This window comes from Passer montanus, unplaced genomic scaffold (genome assembly GCF_014805655.1).
Source record: "Passer montanus isolate IOZ18808 unplaced genomic scaffold, ASM1480565v1 scaffold39, whole genome shotgun sequence".
Taxonomy (NCBI): Eukaryota; Metazoa; Chordata; class Aves; order Passeriformes; family Passeridae; genus Passer; species Passer montanus.
The window spans coordinates 6,313,986-6,335,540 of record NW_024368707.1 but is presented as its reverse complement, the minus strand read 5'-3'; the positions used below and the strand labels follow the sequence as shown (position 1 = coordinate 6,335,540).

Genomic DNA, 21,555 nt, shown 5'->3' with positions numbered 1-21,555 from the left:
TTAAATTCTCGGTGGCAACCTCCCTAGACTGTTTCCATGATTTTCCAGTAGTTATTTTTATGTTTTTTTCTATCTTGTTCATTAAGCTGGGAATGTCATTTGAGGTAGCCATAGGGTCACTAATCTATCCTCTTTCAGATCCTTTCTCAAGCCTTCATACTACAATAACATTTGAAAGAATAAAACTAAGTAGAGGACCAGTTGTATATTGAGGGAGAAAATATTTTCAGAGTAACCATATACATTTTACTACTTTTCCTTCACATTTTTATGTTGTGATTTTAGGTGGTGAGCTGTGGAAGCAGGGTCTGTTTCTTCTCTGTCCTTTCAGTGCCTTGAACATTAAGGATACTGTTACAGGATCGATAATATAAAGGCAGTATTGCAAAAATATTAGATTTTTAACCTCAGAAAATAGTCTAATCAATTAAACACCTTAAGCTGTGTATTTATGCTGCACATTGACTGTTGACTTCAATTCATGTTCTCAGTGTGCAGCTTTTCTGAAAAATTATCTTTAAGGGCTTCAGAACCAGTCAGTCTAGAAATAGATGACATACTATTAATGACTCCGGGAAGTCTGGATCATTATTAGCTGTGAAGATGTGTGTAGCTACTTTGGATATTTATGAGCTACTTCCAGCTCCCATTCCCAGGTGTTGCACTTTTTAAAGGAAAGCAGTTTCTTTTCTTCATTTAGCACTAGGGAGGTATAGGCTGTCTCTAATAATACTTAAATTTTTGTGCAAAAGACCTTGTATTGATCTGCATATACTTCTGTAGAATTAAGTAAGGTTATAACTTTCACTGCCAGTTCAGTTATCTTGTAGAGGCTCTTTCCATGTATTATATTTTAATGTATTAGCCAATGGTTTGCTGGTTTGCCTGTAGTATAAATATTCCATACATAGTATAGTTATTCCACGGAGCAGCTTTATCACCTTGTTTCTTTGAAGCAGATGGTTTTCAGTGGAAGATGTGGCCCACTGATGATAATTTCTTCTTGGATAACAAAAATCTGGAGTTGGATCATTTTGTTTGCATAAGTCCTGTTGTGTTTTTTTAAATACTCATTTTTCACAAACAGGACCTACCCTGATGTTTTGCTTTGGTGCTTTATCACAGGCTGCTGAGAAGGAGGGCACCACAATGGAAACAAGGAAAATTCTCTTAGAAAGGTTTATAGTACTTTTGTGAAGGAGGGTCTCATTGCTCAACCATAACTCTGAAAATGCCTGGGAATTATATAGGCTAGAGAATAAGAATTTGGAGAAGGAATCTGAGGATGGAGAAAGCTTGAAGTGGGATCAGATAATGAAACTGGAGACTAGCTGAACAAGGAGACAGAGGACAAGAGGTGGGGAGCAAGTCACAGCGGGGGGAACAATAAGACAAGTGGTATAACTCAGGAACAAAGAGTGGAAAAGGAAGGAGAAATTAACTAGGCACAGTTGTGACCAAGGGGTGGAAAAATAAGAACAGAGAGGACAATAGGGAAGACAGGTTCCACAGACATTGCTGTTGCAGTGTTATTATCAGTGCTAAGCAGGTTTAATTTGTAGGCAGCAAGCTAAACAATAGGGAAGACAGGTTCCACAGACATTGCTGTTGCAGTGTTATCAGTGCTAAGCAGGTTTAATTTGTGGGCAGCAAGCTATCAGTATGTTTTAAGGAGGAACTAAAGAAGGCATAGGCAGGACTTTAGAACTCTCTGATATATATTTTTTATATATGTGAAGAACTGCAGGAAGTTGTGGGAGCAAGCTCTGTATTGCTGCTGGACCATGCTTACCATAGGATCCTGAGTAGAGCCTGACATTCCTGGTTCTTGCTGCTCTTGAGCTTTCAGCATCTCTCTGTGAGACTTACTGGACCTTGTTTTCCTCTCTTGGTGGTCCTCACTGAAGTGGGCAGTGTAGTGATAACAGCTGCTCCGTTAGATCATGCCACAGGTAGATGGTTGTTCTAAAGATTCCGTGTCTGCTGGTCAGCACTGGGAACACCAGGATACTGCCACATGAGAGCATTTCAATCTCAGTTCTGAGAGTCTAGAAAATTATGCATTTCCACACAAGCATGGGCATCTAAGTACTTCCTGTTCAAAGAATGCTGAAGTTTTACTGTCCAGCTCTTGTCAGGTATACAGTGATAGCTTTAATCCAGATTAAAGATTAGCTGCAACTCCTGTGCATGTTGACAGTATTGGAATACCTAGAGCTCTTTCACAGTGCCGTGCACCAGCAGCTATCTTGCAGCTTTAGGCAGGAAGACTTCAAAGAGCAAAATGAAATTCAGTGTACTTGATGCGGTCCCCACTCCTGCTGCCACTTCTCCGATGAGCAGTGTCTGCTTCCCCAGTGCAGCTGGACACTCATAAATTCCACCATGTTTGCACACTCCTAGGGCATCAGTGATATGCTTGATCTCTCTAGCACTTCATAATTTTAAAAACTTGAGGTTTGTTTTGTGTTGCAATAAACCATCAAGGAAGTTCATAATGTGTGGAGTTGTAGGCACCCTTTTGGATTAGTTATCAGATCTGTAGCTACTTGCAGTTTCACTTAATGACCCAGGTGATCTTTACATCGTTTTTGTTTTTCTGAATATTCTGTTAGAAAAATGGGGCATACTTATGTGATGTTACCCTTTGTTACCTTGAGTGTTTAACAAACTATTTCCTGCCATACAAACATGCACTGTTTTGAAACTTAAGTCAGCTGTGGCTTCCTCCCATCCCAAGCCATCAGTTATTCAAATTGCAGACATTTGGGTAGGCTTTTTACCAGCTAAGAAAAGGAACAAATGAAGAAGGGTATTATAAAACTGGAAGATGCTTCTCTTACTGAGTCTTTTTTTTTTTTAGAATGGTCCGTTTCTTCACTTTGCCATAGCTCAGGTTTTGTTCCTATTCTACAAGGACTTTGTACGTAATATAAAGATATTAAGATATTCAATGTACTAAAGTTACCACCCTATCTTAAATCTATTAAAATCTTTCCTTGCTATGATGCACACTGGACTGGGACTCTGCTCTGATTAATGTGAGTGGCCTGGTACTGCCTGATCTGACTGAATCCCTTTCAATGTTTACCTTTATGCAGCTACACTGGTAACCTTGCAGTTTACACATGCAGACATGCATTGAAAAAAAAAAATTGGTGATTCCTGTACATCACAACCATTACAAATGGTCCTAGTTCAGCCACCACTAATGCTGATAAAGAATACTCAAGACTGAGATGTAGAATTGCTGGAGATAGCGACTCTGAAAGGGATTCCAATAGGAATGTGAAAGACACTAACCAGTAAAAGTTGCTTAAGTTACATATTTTTTAAGCTTTTGTGGATGTACATCACTAAAGAAAGTCTTCCAGTCTTCTTTTGTTCTGCTTTTTTTCAGCGCTGAAAACATTTTTTTACATTACAATAACGTGCATGCTACTGAAAATGTTTGAAAACTGCTAGTGCTTTTAACTTATCAATATTAAAGTGTACAACTTGCCATTGGTAAGTAATTTTTCTTGATTCAGAATATTTAGTAAAACCATGCAAGAGCCACACTATGCATAAATATACTTTCATAAAACATCATAAAAATAATGCTACGATGTACAGAAAATAGTATCTGGGCATTATCTAATTCTCAGGATGAGGGAACTGAAAATTGCTAATTTTTTTCTACATCAAATAATCACAATAATACATATATTCAAAATTCACTTCTTGATTGTTACCTAAACTGTCAAATCTGCAAATGTCATTTAAAAGCTGGTACATCTTTGTGAGATGCTAATGCATCATTTGCATGTGAAAAAGTTTAAGGCTGTTTGTAGGCTTTTGTGTTTTCCGTAGCATAATGCTGCCATCTGATGGCAGAAAGAATTGGGACAAAGTAATAGGGGCTTTTTCGAGTTGCATGCAATTTCAGTGATCAACGCAGTGATGTTTAATATGTCTTAAAGTGACATAAAGCCGTCTGTACAAGATTACTCTGAAACTGCAGAGGACTTTTGTTACTATGAGTTTTAATACCTTAAATATTGTATTTTGGGATGTAGGATGACTGGAAGCCTAGCATCACTTTCGTTGTTGGGGCCAAAATTGAGGATGAAATCCACACCCAGGCCCTGGCTCTTGCTGTGCAGGTGCCACTGAGAAGACTCTTCAGTGTGGTAACACATGAAGACATTTATAAACAGGTATTTCAAGAAAGTAACTTTTAACAATGAACCAAACTGTAGATGTCACTTCTAGATCCTGCCTTCTTTGGTCTGTGGTAATGATAAACTACTCTGTGGAAGTTTCAAAAATTACATTAATTCATAGAAACATTAAGGTTGGAAAACATCTTTAAGATCATCTAGTGCAATCTTTCAACACCACCTTATCAACTAAAGGACAGCACTAAGTGACCCATCTAGTGATTTCTTGAACACTTCCAGGCATGGTGACTCTACCACCTCGCTGGGCAGCCCATTCTAGTGCTTGACAACCCTTTCCAAGAAAAAATTCTTCCCAGTTTCCAACGTAAACCTGTCCTGGCATAGCTTGAGGCCATTTCGTCTTGTCCTGTTACTTGTTGCCTGGGAGATGAGGTTGATCCCCACCTTGCTACAACCTCCTTTCAGGGAGTTGTAGTAAGTGATAAGGTCGCCCCTGAGAAGTGGATTTCTCCAGACGAAATAGCCCCAGCTCCCTCATCCACTCCTCATAGGACTTACTCTCTTCTTACCAATTTCATTGCTCTAATTCATAGGAGTTAAAATGGAAAAAGAAAAATATATGATATAAGCTGCTCTGCTCCCTGTAAATGAAGCTTTGTTACAGACTTTTCTTCAAGGTGCTGATCAAAAAACTCCCTCCCTAAGGTACAGGGTTGCCATAAGATGATTCCCTACTGTTTTGGAGTGTGAGTGTAGTGTTTGCAAAAGGGAAGAATGAGTAAAATACTTTGGGTAATGAATGCTTTATTTACTTGCAGATCGCAGAATCTGGGCGTCAAAAGGGAAGAAAGGCTAAGGATTTGCCTATGTACTATGAGGTAGGTTAAAACAGGTATTGCAGAGTCAGTACTCTTTTACACTGAAGTGTGTAGAGCTGTGTGGTTTTGTTATACATTCTTGAGTAAATGCAAATTTGTTTGCTCTAGCTGGTAAAAACATTCAACCATCCAGATACTTAAACTGCTTTGTTTTTGTGATACCAGCAATATTCTGTCGGACTGCTGATTAAGTGATGATCAAAATCTGTTTTCAGGGATAAAAGTTTTGTTATTGAAGGATCTGTTATGTGGTCATGTTTTGATGGTGATGTCTCAAATTACAGAAAACCTTTCAGACTCTTCTGTCTCAGACCCTCCCAATAATTTAGAAACTTATACATTCATTTATGGGCATGCCGTGCCCTATATGAAACACTATTCTGTGTGCTAGTACCCATGATAATCTCAGTTTGATGTAACCTGATTCATCTAGTGGACTATGCCAGCAGGTTTTGGAGTCATGCTTAGTACAAAGAGTACTTCCTCCTACCCTGTTAATGTTTTACTTACAGCTTGTGAGAGGCGATAAAATCCTGTGATTAATTAGAAGATTGTTTAAAATTTTCTCGCGTAGAGTTTTATGGTCCTTACAGACCTTGAGCGTAAAAATTTTGGATCCCTCTAAAAAGACTTTGTTTGTGTTTTATTTCTGCAATGACTAATAAACTTTTTATGTGTCTCAGGTTTTGGTGGACTTTTAACAGTACTCTTTAGCTGCGGTCTGTTTTTCAGTAATGCCAGGCTACTATCTGAACAAGTCCCTTTGGAATTATTTACCACTGAAAGGACTGTGAATTTTATTCAATTAACCCTCTTCATTTAGGACTAGCCTCCCAGGCAAACTTGCCCTTATATTACCTGTTATGTAAAACTTCTTCAGTCCTACTTGACAGAAGGATTTTGAAGTATAGCTCTAAGCAGAAGCTTTGTATGATACCTGTATTTAATTAGTAAGAGCAATTTTACTTGTGAAGTGGACACTTATTAAATTCCAGCTGTCAGTGCTGTGTCTCATTAGCTACTTACTTTACTCCTCAAAGACATTTTTTTCCTCTCCTCCTTTAACACAGAATATAAAATGCCTGTTCTGACCTTTTGCTTGGACTCCGTTTCCGTTCAGGCTGTAGCAAATTAAAAGATCGATCATGTTGCCACAGCATTAAGATCCCACCTCTCTGGGTAGACTTTGTTCCTGAATATTCACATACATTCCATGTGCAGTTTGAGCAGTCAAAGCTTTCACTGCTTTCACTAGCAAAGATAAACCAATACAAGGTTGGCACAAAGCACAGGGTTGTGAAAAGTTCTTCTGAGAGGAGCATTTCTATCATTGCCACATGCAGTTCTCTGTGGCAGGATTCAACATGCTGCCATTTCCACAAGTTTCCATATTCATTTTTAGAGGTATTGTGAGTTTCGTGACTTTCAATGGTCTTTGAACATCTGACATGTAATGTGTGTGAGTTTGGGACTAATAACATGCATAGTAATGTTGTTATTGTTGGTATTAGTAGTAATATGGTTACCCATGCCATTGGTCTTACACTTTGCATCCACTGAAATGCAGGGGTTTTAATAAATTTCAGTGCAGCAGTCTGCAGTGCCTAGAGGTCAAGAACCTTTAACAAATGGCTCATGATACATTGCAAGCAAATTATATCATACTAAAATAATTCCTGCTGTCTGCTCTAAGTTATTCCCCTTCAGGCTTTCTATCATTTTATTGTTTTGTATCTCATATAACTCTTATTGTATACTTGTCTTTCATAAAGTGAAAAGGCTCAGGGCAGGGTTTATAAATATGTAGCTAAAAGATTTCCAAATCCAGGAAATCCACTTAATTGAATGATGATAGGCTGATTCTCTCATAAAGATGCTGAGGAATTAATTTTTTCTGTTATAAATGAAAGGGAAAATGTTATGCTTCCTGTAATATATCAACAGATTTCATAATTTATCATGTACAATTTTTCTAACAAGACCTACAACTAAAAATATGTGTATTTTATCATTAAGGTGTGTATTTTTTATTGTTTACGCACCTGTTTGTTGGGTCAGTTTTCTACTAAGGTTAATAACATAATGTAATTAAGATATTTTGCCACTATTAAATACGATAGTGCTGTTAAGATCTGATTATTGAGAGAAGCCTCTGCCCAAATTAAGGTGCAAACAAGACCATATGCTAAAGTCAATGTTACAGATTTTATTTAACAATTAATTAGAAATAGAAGAGAGAGCAGGGAGAGAGAGAGAGTTCAAGTAGAAAATAACACCACCCATGGATCCAGCAGCATCCTGTTAGTCCTTCTTTGCTCTGGGCTCTTTGGTGGTGGGAGGTCCCAAGGTCATTCAAAACTTTTCATTATCTCCGCTTCTTTGCTCTGGGCTCTTTGGTGGTGGGAGGTCCCAAGGTCATTCAAAGCTTTTTATTATCTCCATATTTTAGCAAACAAAGGAATTAATGCTTGTTGGCTACATAGTTCTCTTATGCTATTGCTTAAATTATAACTCCCCTCTAACGCTGGTTAGTCTTCCTGCTCAGTCTTTCTCTTCTTTTGAGTCAGTGGGTTTCTGGGATCAGTGTTCTGATTTAATACCAGACCAATGTCATGTTAATGATTTTTTTGTCTGATACAGTTAAAAAAATAAACTCATCCTTATATCTGCTGTCATCTGTTGTCTCTTATTTTTTTCCTTTCTTCATTGAATTTGAAATAGTGAGGACTTTTAAATTACAGTACCCAGGATCTTGTAATCCCATCTGGTTTATGTGAATTATCTCTGATATTCACTTGTGATGAGCAAGCAAACATAAGATTTCAAATCCCATGCTGGAACTTTAAATATTTAAACAGAAGATAATACAAAATTTTGACTACAAATACTTCTACTTTTTGTCATCACTGGGTGAACACAAGACCTGTTTGATTCTCCTGTTCCAGATATACATGACAGATTGTTTTCATACAAAACCTCACTTTATTTTACCTCCCTGCTGACAGGGAAGCAGTGTCAGCTCAGAAACTTCAAACCCTTGGATGAATAAAAGCAGGAGAAGCTCCAGGCTTACTGTCAAGATGCATAACAGCCAACCCATATCACTAGGCATACTGAGATATCAACTAGTTGTGCAGTTTCAATAAACAAACCAAAGAGATCCCCAAACTAGATCCTTCTCTTCTTTTGCCAAGCATAATATGCATAGTTTTGCTATTAAAATCCAGTTCAGTTGAGTGCTTGTATTTAAATCTTAATTAGCTCATGTTTTGTACAGCTCATTTAAAGGACTAAAAGGTAATTGGTTAGAAGTAGAATCTTACTGTTTTAAAATTATTTATATTGTACATGTTTGGTGTTTTTTTCTTTGGGCTTGTTGTTATTGTTGTTTTTCCCCCTAAGATTGTGATGCTATAATTCTTGAGGAATTGCATAATGTTCACAGGATTCTTCTGTATCTGCTACTTCTTGTCTTAATAGGCAGTAGAGTGTAGCAGATACAGAAGAATCCTTGAGTTTTCTGGGTGTACATGAAACAGATTCCTCTTCTGTCGCCTCCAAAACAAAATATATAATCAAGATATTAAGACATTCTGTAGGATCATAAAACATAACAATTAACAAGCCCAAGTCAAAAAAAGTGAAATAAATTTAGCCAGGAATCAGTGGATGTAAAGCAGTTTTCAAGCATTCCTGTGAATTTATGCTTTGTTAGGAATGTGTGGAGTGTAGACTTATGAAGTAAAGGTTGCTGCTGGTAAGATTATTTGAAGCACTGATCACATTATGATATAGAGAGAAGGTCCATTTTAGATTGGAACTGTGTGTGTTTCCTGCGATAGGTGCTCCTACTATATAATTAAATGTTACATATATTTGATATTGTAATATGTATAATTATATTATTTTATACGTAATTATAGTTAGGTAATAGATATATTTAAAATGTTTTTTAATGTGTATGCATGTGTATAATTATTCAAAACTACCTTCTATTATTCATCCCAATGTCCTGAATTTAATTTTTAAAAAAGTTAAGAATAGATGTTCTCTTTCTAAATATCCTCTCTTCAGTAGGTCTTATATACCTTATACCTTTCTATTACCTTATATCATTCTATTGTCTATGCCCCTTTTTTAGACTCTCATCATTGTGTCAAACAATATCTTCAGAAAAAGGAATAAGGAGGGTAGCACTAGGGATATGGAGTATGCATTTATTTGTGTTCATGATAATAAATTCCCAGGGTAAAAAAATCAAAAATGTTGGGTTTAGCTTGATGAAAGGAGACTTTTAATGTCAGAGACATAACACTTAAGGGAAGGAATATTTTCACCCAATTACAAGCTCAAAAGAGTTGTCTGCCACTGGCAGAAGAGCAAATCCAGTAGTAGCTAGGATATGGGACACTTAAGAAAACGGTTTCAAACATAATGTTAGTCAGGAGTGTTTTTAAGAAAGCCTTTTTATTTCTTGTGGAAACATATAATCAAAGCTTTCCTATTTTTGTGTAAGTGTATAGATTTTGGCTCAACACCATAACGAAGGTTGTGGTCAAGATTAGGCTTTCTCAAAAGTAAAGATAGCCCTATCAAAATCAAACTTCACTCTATATATGCATGTCAATAGAATTCTATTCTTAATGCAAGTTTGAAAGATTTTGTTTTCATTCCAATGAACAAAAATAATTTTAGAAAGTGGTGTAAAATGGAACAACTTAGGTGCCAAAACTTATCTGGTGTCATTGTTTTCATGAGAGAGTTTGACACTAGAAACAGCCTTGGCAGCCATGCTGAATGGTTAAAAGGATAGACTTAATTTTATTTTTCATTCCAATACAAAATAAATTTCATACTGCACTCTTAAATGTCATAATAAAATGGAGCAGTTCTCCAGTCAGCCTTTGTCAAGTGGTATTGTGTGGATGCAAGTGAAGAGAATTTTACTGCAGAAGGACTTAGCCCTTACACTGTGTGGATACACAGAGGCTTAATATGTCCACTTGGGAATTGTTAAATGAATATGCCTTTTAGGGAGGTACTGGCTTCAGGGAAGATTAAGAGACTTTAAATGCTGATGTGGGCATTATCTGTTCATCTGTTTTCAGCTCTTTTCTATCTGTTACCAAGCTCCTACCATTTTATAGTACAGAATTTAGGATGTTTTATAAATTTATAAATGAGGGAGTGTATTTACCTGAGTTATTTAGTGTCTTTTCTTCTGAGGAGGGTTTATCTACTCTGCCTGCTTTTTCCTGGTATTTAGGTCAATCTACTTAAAAGGATGTTAGGGAAAGAATTTATTAATTTTGGTTTAGCGTGTCTTTGCATCAGCTTTTGCCATTGTCAGAGCATCTGATGCCACTTCATGATCAAGTGCCCTATGTAGTCCTTTAAGTTATCCAATTGTATGGCTTCCATTCGGATTTAATTATTCCATGAGACGAAACCATTGTTGCTATGAACCAGGCAGTTCCATAAATTGTAGCTGTTCATTGTCAGTTTGGGTGTCTCCAGTTCAGTATCCCTTTCCAGGAACAATGTGTCATGTTAAGAAGTACCAGCATTTCTAAATGTTAAAATTGGAGGAAAAAGTCTTGAGCTTGAGCAGGAAAACTACCTGTGTTTTCTAATTTTGCTTCCTAAGATCTGAGCGGAGCAGTCAGGTTCTATTATTTACATGAGGCAATTGGCATTCACATCTTATAGTTTCATTTCAGAATAGTGAGTCTTCATAGTCCTAAACCTAGGATTTTAGAAACATGCATTATTATTTTATTACTGTCTGTTGTAATTATTTGATCTGAGGACATTTGTAATACTAAAATTGTTAGCAATTTATTTTCTAAGGAAGACAATTGATAACCTTTTGAAATTCATCTACATATTTAAAATCTGCTTTAGAACACTGGTGAGACTTTGGGTTTCCTTCACAGATTACAAGAGTTCCTGCCTACATGCAAATTGGTATCAAATTTCTGGTTTTCTGTGCAGGTTTTGTTGAGATGTCTGTGTAGCTAGAGGAAAAAGCAATTATGTCTGTGAGAATGTCATCCTTGTTATGTTAGAGGGACTCTCTGAAGAAGCCAAGGGCAATGCTGGCTTCTGGGTTTTTGTGTTCAAAGTTTTTGGGGGACTGTAATAGGTTCATTAAGGACAATAAAGTATATGACATTTTTCTCAAGTACAGCAACTAATCCTAGAATCCTTTGTCTCCAAATTAAAAAAAGAAAAAAAAGCTCAAAGCCCTGTTGCAAAGCTGGACCAACCAAGGTGGAAAGACCCTTCCCAGTTTTCTGGTGCCCTGTCTACAAGGCCGTTGGAACTACCTGGCCCAAATACTCTGACGTGGCTTAGAAAATTCTGTCAAGATGTAGTTGGATGGCTTCTGCCAGCATAAGGTTTGATGAGACAATTTTGTTTCTTGATCTTTTTCTTCCACCTCTGATTGGGTTCTCTTCCTAGCCAGATGCAGTATTAGAGAAGTGTGACTAAAGCTTTTAGCTTTGTGATGTTCATTGTGTGGATTCAGTTGGCTGAAATTGCTGGAGACAATTTACTTCTCAGAAGCTTAAAATATTCTGTGCCATAATGGAAAGATTTGCTGGGCAGATTCATCCCACTGAAATGTAAACATTTCAGTGTTTGATCATAGCAGTATATCCCTTCATCTAAGCACAAATCACAACAGACTGGCCTGTCCTCTTTTTCTAAAAGGGCCTGGGTTCTGTAGGGGTTCTTCTGAAATCACTTAAATGCTGTTTCAACTATTGGTCCCCAGTCAATGTTAAAGGAAAATGGATATATGAAAGGTCATGTGAGAAAACCCTCCCTGTGCATAGAACTCCTTCCTGAGAGAGCGATGCTAATGCCTGATCTTTCCAGTCACTGGATATTTGTATCCCTTAAAGCAGTTGGGTTTTCATAGCAGCTAATGGTCAGGGAGCCAGAGGAGGTACACATCCAAGATGGTGAGAGCTCCTGTATGAGCTCTCTAATGAAACTCTCCTTATTTTTTTGTAATGTATTTTCTCATTTTTACTGAAATTAGGTTATTCACCATTTCTGTTTTTCTTAAAACACTGTATATGTACTTGACATAACGCTGTACATGTGTGTTAGAAAATTCTCACAGAGCATCCCTGAGATTAAATCAGTTAAAATATCCCCTCAGGTTGAAGATTTTCTGTAGAGAGAGGTTTAGAGAACAGACTTTCTTACAATGGATAATTCTAATAGATTTCTGCTAACCAGATCAAGCTGTGTTGTGTTTTGGCAAAAAACAGACTCGCTCAGATGAGTGACAAGTTATTTTTCTAGAGTACAAGCAGCCATTTGCTTCTGCTTTGAGAAATGTTCTCACAATATAAAGGAAGATATTTAGCACATGAACAGTATTCATATTTGCTCAGTATTGCTTCATTTTAGTAGGTTTAGTTGAAAAGGACTCCATGGGGTACAAGGAATCATCAAACCCACTTTAATTATTTTCATTCTCTGGAATACATCTTCACTGAGTAACAAGGATGACTCATTTGGCTTGTCTTAGGTTTTACAGTCTAACTTGTGGATACTTAAGTGTTATATGGAGCTCTGCTCAGATATGCAATTGATTTCTTGATTTATGTGAGTCCTTAAGCTCTCTTTGAACTGTGAGTCATTAATTTAGTAGTGAAAGATAATGATTAAACAAGTGGTCTTTTGACGTCATATGTGGGTGGGAAGAGGTTCTGAGTTAAAATGAAGTTAGGTGAATGGCCTAATATGAGAAACTGGATTCTTTTAACACACTGGAGGTGTCATCTGAAAAAAAAGTTATTTCAGTTAGCTCAGGTCCTTCCTGGTATTCTTTCAAAATGATTGCTTGTAGTATGCTTTAGTCAATGAAATTACATTGGCAGAGTCAGAAATATTTAATAGTATATGTAAATAAGCCTTTTTTTAAAAACAAATTATCAGTATGATACCTGCAGCTTTTGTCCCCTAGTCTGTCTTAAAACTTGCTTGTTAAGGACTCATAAGACTGACAGCAGATTGTAATAAGTCAATATCACTTTTTTCCTGTACTTTTATTATTTTGCTCAGGAAAATGCATCTGAGTAGTAATTACCAGCTTGGTTGTGTAATGCGTAGAGCCCCTTGACTGATGACTATCCTGCTTCAAATTAACTTGAACTGTGTCAGCAACTAAGGGATTTTACTTATTTGGTTCTTCTAGGAACTATTATGTGTCTTTTAGGAAGTGTTATATGAGTCTAAGGCATATGTGATGGTCTGGATTTCTTACAATTTCAAGAACAAGAGGGAAGACAGGGCTTTAGAAAGCTCACTCTGGGTATGGTAGAACTATAAGGTGAAGTGGGCTGACCACTGTTCATAGCAAGCAATGCTACTGCTGCCAGGTAGTAATAAATCCAGGTAGTGAAAGTTAATAATCCAATTTATATTTTTGTAAGGTTTTCTGATTATAATTTGGCAGCCACAATTGTCCTGTATCTTGAAAAAGAGGCATTTCAAAGAAATATAGCACAAAGACTCTGGCTTGAAATGTTTCCCTAACTTGTAAGACCTATCTCCTATCTCAATGGCTCTGACATCTGTCAGTAGTGTAGGGTCACTTACAAGCACTCATGCAGTGTTTGGGTGGCTCCAAATACATGCCCTTTGCACCAGACAGCTAAATCTCTGCATGTTTCATACTGCCACCGTATGAGATCAAATACTGCATCACCAAAGCCTTTCTGCACTTCACCAGTGTGACCCCTGCTGTGTGAGGAATGCTAAGTTTCCTCTTGCTTTAGAGGAAAAGAGGCCCTACCTAACTAAGTTTGTCCATCCAAGTTTCCATGGTTTCTCACATAAGAAAAAGATGGGATGAAGTATAGCCAATCTGTAACAAATCCACTTCATAGTAGCTGAAAAACTTCCTTCTGTATTCCTACCCAGTTTTTTTCTTGAGGTTTTTGTTTGGTATTTTTTTCACTTGAGACTCTGTAGATTTTTCACTGTTCATGCCAGGTGCCTGCATAACTCACAGAACCACAGATGAAGTAAATATGGATGGTGTAATAAATTTAATTTCTTTTTATCTACTGTGCATGGATTGATCTATGTTCTGTCTTCAGGATTGGTTTTAATTTCCTCCTGTATAAAGCATATTTTACATTTCTGCATTAAAAGATGTTTGCTTTCTTTGTATTGCAAAATGTAGTGCACTCATTCTGTCTTTGTTTTATTTGTATTCCACAGTCATGGAATGGCTTCCTGTTAAATAGTTTTGGTTATGCTTCTCATGGCTCACATAAGAAAATTTGTCCTTCCTACCCACTCTACATTATCAAGTCTCTTCATTCCTGTATTTTTTATCTACAAAATAGGAATAATTATTATGCATTGCTTTTGACTGGTAAAATGCTTTAAAATTCTCAGGAAGAATGGGGTTTAAGAATCTAAGCACTTTTTTCTTCTTCCATGAACAATAAATCAGCAACTGTCATTGAAGTGAGTTACTGTATATACACTTTTCAATAATCCTTCCAGAATCCCTCAATTTCCCCTGTACTGTGTTTCAAGAAATGTGCAACTCATCTACATTAGGCCAGTGAGAAGCATCACTTTCCATAGGTTGTTAACATCAATTCTGGAAAAAAATACCAAAAAACTTTATGATAATTTTTCTCTCTGAGGGAAATTACTGATACAGTATTTCTACAAATATCTTTTTCTTTCAGAGCACCGATTTATGTGTTTAGCTCTGGGTGACTATTTTTTGTTAGAATAACTAGTAGCTTCCAGTGTGCCCACAAGTGTGTGGTGATTTTTAAGTCTTTTTCTTAACATGTCCTTGATTTTCTGCTGTGGCTCTGATGTCAGTGGGTCTTTCCAGAAGCCTTCTATGATTGGCTTGTGTTGAGCTAGTGACCAGTCTTATTTTGAGTACAAAACATGCAAAGCAAAACTCGTCGTAATCATGATGTATCTTCCTTTGTGTATGTTAAGATAATTAGATTTATTTGTGTTGCAGGAGTAGGATTGTTTTGGAAAGGTTTTTAAATGCATATGTTTTGGTTTGTCTCCCTCTTATGCAACTTGGAAAATATCTGAATTTTAAGACATTTCTTTTTCTGCTCCTTGCTTTCATTTGCATGAAACAATGATTTGGCATATAATGGTCTGGATTCTGGTTTGGCTTTGCTTTATTCAGAGAAGAATTTTAGTGGCTACATTTAGGTGAGAAGTGAAAATTTCTAAACTAGGCTAGAACCTATGGAAGCTCAAAGCTAATGGTGGTGTTTGCATTAGACAAGACACAGTTCAGTGAGATACAGTGTGCACCTTCATTGTCTCAGTGTTAGCAAGCAAAATTGACACCATATGTGCCCAACTGTAATTGCTCCATGAGGAGAAAAGAGAAACATGTCAGAACATTTGAGTAACACCTAATTCAGCCCATGGTTATAAATAAAGCTGATGGTTGCTTAAAAACAAAAGTAAGAAAATATTATGGTTATATTATTCCTCAGCAGCGCTTCCTACATAGGTGAACTTTATTACAGAGACAACACAAGTGAAAAGAAACATATAACAACTTTTTAACAGTATTTTTATGTTGTTTTATTTTTTTCGCAGTAAATAAAGTGGTTATGAGGCTCCAAGGAAAACGGCCCAGATGTTATTGAGTTGTATGAAATTTAGTGGAAACAAGCTGTAAAAAACATAGTCATAAAACAGCCTGTCAATGCCACACATCTGGACAATGCAGCTGTATGTTCCTGCTGCTGTCATCACCCTAAGAAAACTCAATAGCCTTATTTCACCCCAATTAGGCTGCATACCAACAGAATCAGAATTACACAGGGAGGGGGTGTGTTTTCACCAAGACAGACCCTCTCAAATTCCCTTCAAGAAGTTTTTATCTTTCATTTAGGGCTAGTCCCTCAGACACTGGTCACTTTGTAAACAGTACTGCAAACTATTCCCCTTGATTTGCTATCTGTTAGGTGTTTTTTAATTTATTGCTTTATAATATGTAGTTGCTTAGTGTTGTTTCTTTGTTTAAAACCTAAAGAGAATTACATTTTCCTGTGAGAACTCCGTGTCTGTTGACTTTCTCATAAATCATAGAAGGTTTTCTCCATTCTAGTTTTATCACGCACTACAGCTGATACAACTTTATTTGAGGTCTTGGGAGCCAAAGAATAATGGTGTATCTTACTGATACATTGTTTCTTCTGGAAATGTGGCCATTTTGACTCACACATGCTACAATGTGAGATAGCACTTGCTCTTTTCAGCATGCAAATAAATATGAGTCAAGTGCAGTATTAAAGCTATGCAAGTAGTAGTTTTCTTGTGATTTTTTTTTTCCTTTGCAGGTGTTGGAATTAGCCAAAGCCTTTCTGGACCAGGGTGAAAAAATTCCTGTAACACTAACTGGAAAGCTGTTGAAATTTCAATTGCTTTGTCTCAAACAGAAGGCTCTCCAGAGAAGAGAAGAGGAAAAGAAGGTACTATAGTATGCCCTAGGAACATTACATTTTTGAAGACACTTCTATTCTATGATGTTGCTTCCATAAATCCAGATTTCTTCTCATCTTTGGCTTTCTAAAACTGTAATTAAATAGTAATGCAATTAGAAATATTTTTTAAAGTTGATTAGATTTTGTGCATGAAGTTCTCAATTACTCAAATGCCAATGAGAGCATGAGGGGAAAAAAAAAACACTATGGAAGAAGTCTTTCCTAGAGTGAGAGCTAGTAATGGCTTCGCTGAGTGTTAGGACCAATAGAAAACAGAGCTAGGAACAGGATTCTGCTGAATGTATACCTGCTGAAGTAAAGGTAGGAGAGGTTGTTACTGAAAGGTATCAAGGATAGTCTCAGAGCAGACTATGATGGAGTTCTTGTTATGAATCTCCTCTCTGGAAGGAATTTGGAGAAGTTATCTCTTCCATCCTCCAGCACTAAGGCAGGATAATGTTTGCATAAACTATTCCTGGCAGATGTTTGTTGAACTTTTTCTTAAAACTTTCCAGTGCTGTGTCTTTGCTTTTCCATGGCAACCAGTATTATTTCTGAACCATCTCTGCAACGCGCCCATTTGAGAAAGGTTTCTGATCCTACCAACCGTACTCCCATTTAAATCTGTTTGAGTTCTCCGAGTGTATGGGGACAACATTGCACTCCATTCTACAGAAATCTATTACATATTTAACTAAACAAACCCAAATAGGTGCCATGGTTGTTTGGTTTTGATTATGCATGTTCCTCTCCTCTGAACTCTTTCAAAACAGTACATATTTTGAAGTCCACTTCTCAGAACCAGGTACTACATTTTGCAGTGTTCCCAAAACTTGCTTCCATTTATGTCCAAGGTCGTCACTACTACCTCCAAGATTGTCTCGGACAGATTGCTTATTTGTTCTAGGAGAAATTTCACCAAGCTTGCACAGAATCACAGATCAGACCTCTAATTAATTTCTAACATCTTTTGGAGCTGTCAGTGGTACATTTCAACAACTTACTGAACGGTTGGTTTTGGTATAGTCCTTTTCCAACAAACATTCATGAAACTGAAGAAAGTCAGTTAATTATCAGAAAGTCATACAATTGCTGCAGTAAGTTTACCCTGTTAATTTATCAAAATCTGTAATGTGGAGTGTGCTGATATGGAGACCTAAGCAGTCTGTGCATGTAAAAGATGCAAAGAGAAAATAGTTTAATGGATTTTGTGTAGCTGAAAAGTCTGTAAATTTCTTTATCAATAGTTTTATTTGTGGGAGTAGTTGGTGGATGAAGTGTAGCACACAATCACAAGAACATTAAATGCTAGGTGATTCGATTAAAATTGTGTCCTGTTCCCACAGAAGTCAATTTATTAGGAAATTATAATTTAAACCACATAAATATATTAAGAATATGAGACGAATAATGTGTTTTCAATCTGAAAAGAAATCGAGAGGCTGAAGCTGTAGAATAGATTGTTAACAGTGAATTGAGAAAAAACACCTTTTTTCTTAGATAGCAGTCAGTTCTTGTAAGTAAACTGTCAAACAAAACTTTGAAGTTTAAGGGCAATTCAGAATTAAAATGGAGTCTTTAGAGCTTTGATTTGGCAAAATTAGTCTTGTAACTGTAATTTTATTTCCCTGGTTAATAGGAGGATGATCAATGTTGAAGGTTGAAGAGTCTCTGGCACTTACAGTTCTCTGTTTTAGCCAAACCGTCTGCAAAAGTTGTCACCTCCTTTGAATTGTATCTATATCAATGTGTGACAGGCAAACACAAGTGGAGCAGTTGAAGGACAGAGTCAAGAATGGGAAGGCTCTTGGATATGAGAATGCTCTGCAGTACAGAGTGGGCAGAAACTGACTTCTAATTTAGAGTTCTATCTCTAAATTGGCTGCCATAGAATTTTTAATCCTTTCCAACTAGCTTGTACAATACAAGTTCTGTTGCCAACAATCTGGGTGTTGAAAACAGGATTTTACTCGCAAATCAGTTCTCAGAAAGCAAACATATCTGTCCATGGATCTTTTTCTTAAATAGATACATTATTTCTTAAATAGATATAATAGTTAATAGAATGGATCAGCAGAACTAATACAACATGTAAATAACCAAAAATAAGGCATCCCGTATTTCATTAGGAGCAGGACCTTGTCATAAATTGATAGGCATAAATATTATGCCGAAGGGAAGAAGTGTCTCTGAATTATAAAACTGTTTGAGATAGTAAAATATTGAAATGTGTAGCTTAAAATAACAAAATTGCAGGAGGTAATGGATTATTAGAAACTCCACAGAAAGCTTCACCTTGTAGGGAAGGAGAAATATGACATTGAAAGGAAAAGGGAAGAGTCCAAGAAAGGAGAGGCTTTTACTTTCTAAAGTATTTAGGTCAAGTAATGTTCTTTGTTAGAATCTTGGCAAGTCCAGAAATGTCTCTGCTTATTTAAGAATTACTTAAAATTATGCAGAGGCAATAGATCAAGTTGATTGTGAACTTTGTGACATGATGATTGTATTGTCTGTTTGATGTGTTCATCAGCTTAGAATTCAAAGAAGTACTATCAATATTTCTAATTTGAAATGTCAAAGGTAGAACAAATTTGAAAGAAAATAATGAAAGCCTCCAAATCCTTCATTACACAGTGGAAATAGTTTCAAGATTCTGTCAAAGACATTTCTAAATTTTACAGAAAAGAAATTCAAGAAGGAAGGGAAAAGCAGGAAAAGATCTTCTGTTTTGATTTTGAATTTGAACTTAATACAACTTCCGCAGCTGGAAACTCTGCTTTTCATCTGGATCTAGGGAAAGCAACTATATAGAGTTAACTGCCCTCTCTCATTTGCATTAAGGGCTTTCCTAATTGCTTTATTAGCCTTTAAAGTGACATCAGCAGAATTGTAACTGTAAGTTAAGTTAATATTTTTATTTTATTTTATTTAGCTTTATAATCCTGAAATGTAATTTTTACATAGTTTGAATGTAGTATTTCTGCTGGGCAAAAATAAGGTGGACACTTTATTGCTCTACAGAACCTACTTTACCATAATTTTTTTTTTGTTTCTTTTCATTTCAGACCAACTCTCAATTTTTTTTTTGGATATATAGTGTGAGACTTTGGGTCACTTAAAATATTTTTTTTTGTCCTGTACTCTTAAATTACTAGGAAGAGCTTTATGTAGGTGTATTTGTTTGAAGATAATGAGAATGGCTGAGTAATATCCTGTGTGAAATGAATGCACGACTCTTGGTTCTAGTTTGCATTAGACAGATATTTACATCAAAGAAAAATAGTGCTGGTACCATTTTACACCATAGTCAAGAGTGTTAACAGAGATGTTAAAGATATTAACAGGTATTGAATTTTTGCCATATTTCCCTTCAGTCCAAGGAAGGTTTCTGGCTGATGCAAGTGCTGTAGTGGAAGTAACTAAAGCACAGGGTTTTTTACTCATCTTTCTACCCATATGCATTTTGTTAGTTTGGTAGTTATAATGTCTGCCTACCTTTTGCAGTTCCTTTTTAATGTGAAGTCTTAGCATTATGACTGAGTAGGAACATATAAATAATTTAATATGTGTTTGAGTAGGAAAAAGCAGGGTGTTCAAGACAGCTCCACCAAATGAATATTATAGCAGCTGAGAGGGAAAAGTGTGAAAATAAAAAAAACTGAACACCTAAAGTTTTACAACAGTCTGACCTTTGTTCTGCCCAAAGGCTTTAACGAGAACTTCATTTATTCATCTTGTCAGGCAGAACAGCAGCAAAAAGAAAAAGAGAAAGCAAGAGAAAAAGAAAAAGCTGACCCTCCTGATAAGACAAGTGGAAAAGATAGTAAAGCAAAAAAGTCAGTGGCATCATCCCCTGTTAGAAAGGAGACCAAATTCAAACAACGGGGAGAAGTGGAAGTGAAAGACAAATACATTGGTATGTTAAAATATGATGATATACTCCTGATAAAACTTTGGAATACTTTGTTTTGTTCCATGATGAAAAGTCCAGATCTATTTGGCAGTATCAAAATTTTGCCACTTTGCATTTGAAGACGGCACCGTGTTCTGATAAGTGTTAGGATGGATTGTGCAGTCCAAGAAGTAAAATACAGATTAGTTATATGTGGCATGTCAACATCAAAATATTTGGGCATATGTAAGACTACAATAAAGTAGCCAAACAAATCCTACAGGAAACTTATCCTAGAGAAAAATTTCTGAATAATTAAATGTCTCAGTATCCAAAGGTGGCTTTCTCCCTATGCTATAGTTAAAAACACGGCTGACAGAGTTGTCAACCCTGTCAGTGAAGAAATTTTTCATTACATCCAATCTAAGCTTCACCTCTTTATATTTGTTCTAATAAAGCTGTATAAAAAAGAAAGAAAAAAAAGAAGAGCATGCCTTAAATTCAAAGACAGTCTGTATCTGTTTCTGGTAGCTAGCAGTCATTTTATCATTCATCCCTAATACATTATCACCTTTCTGAAATTAAATATTTCTGCTTTTGAGTAATATTGAGATTACTTGCATTGATGTCTTTCCTCTTTTGCATATGGACTAGTCACTGATAATTAGAACTGACTGATTGTTATGCACTTGTCATGATTATTAGCATAATCATAATTATAATTTTAAAATGACAGGCAGTCTTCAGCTTGTATGCATTGGAATTTTTGGATCTCTGTAAGTGTGCAGACACCTGTCTTTTTTGTTAAAAATAATTAATGTTCAGTAATTGTATGTGTTCATACTTTTTGTTCTCATGGTTACTGAGACATAAATTTATGTACTTCATTTTCAGTACTAGGAGTGAAATAATAAGCTAGTTTTCTTCTGGTTATGATTTTTGCTTTATGCAATATATGTGCTGGACTATGGTGGCTGCTTCCTCAGTCAATCTCTCTCTAAATTTCTGTGTTATTTTATGTTGAGCTAATATTATGACCAACAGAGAGCCTGCTGCTCCAGGTGGTAACAGCATTTGCACAGCCCTGGCCATATATCTGAGCA

At 36.3% G+C, this 21,555-nt stretch overlaps 1 protein-coding gene across 1 annotated transcript in view; it reads left to right on the top strand.

Moving 5' to 3' along the window:
• The window catches only part of SPAG17 (sperm associated antigen 17), an 89,799-nt gene that overhangs the window by 4,366 nt on the left and 63,878 nt on the right, over nt 1-21,555 (top strand). The window contains exons 2-5 of the mRNA XM_039717795.1: nt 4,059-4,199; nt 4,982-5,041; nt 16,417-16,548; nt 20,302-20,476. Of these exons, the coding sequence (XP_039573729.1) occupies nt 4,059-4,199; nt 4,982-5,041; nt 16,417-16,548; nt 20,302-20,476 (508 nt within the window). The remainder of the gene's footprint in view (nt 1-4,058; nt 4,200-4,981; nt 5,042-16,416; nt 16,549-20,301; nt 20,477-21,555) is intronic.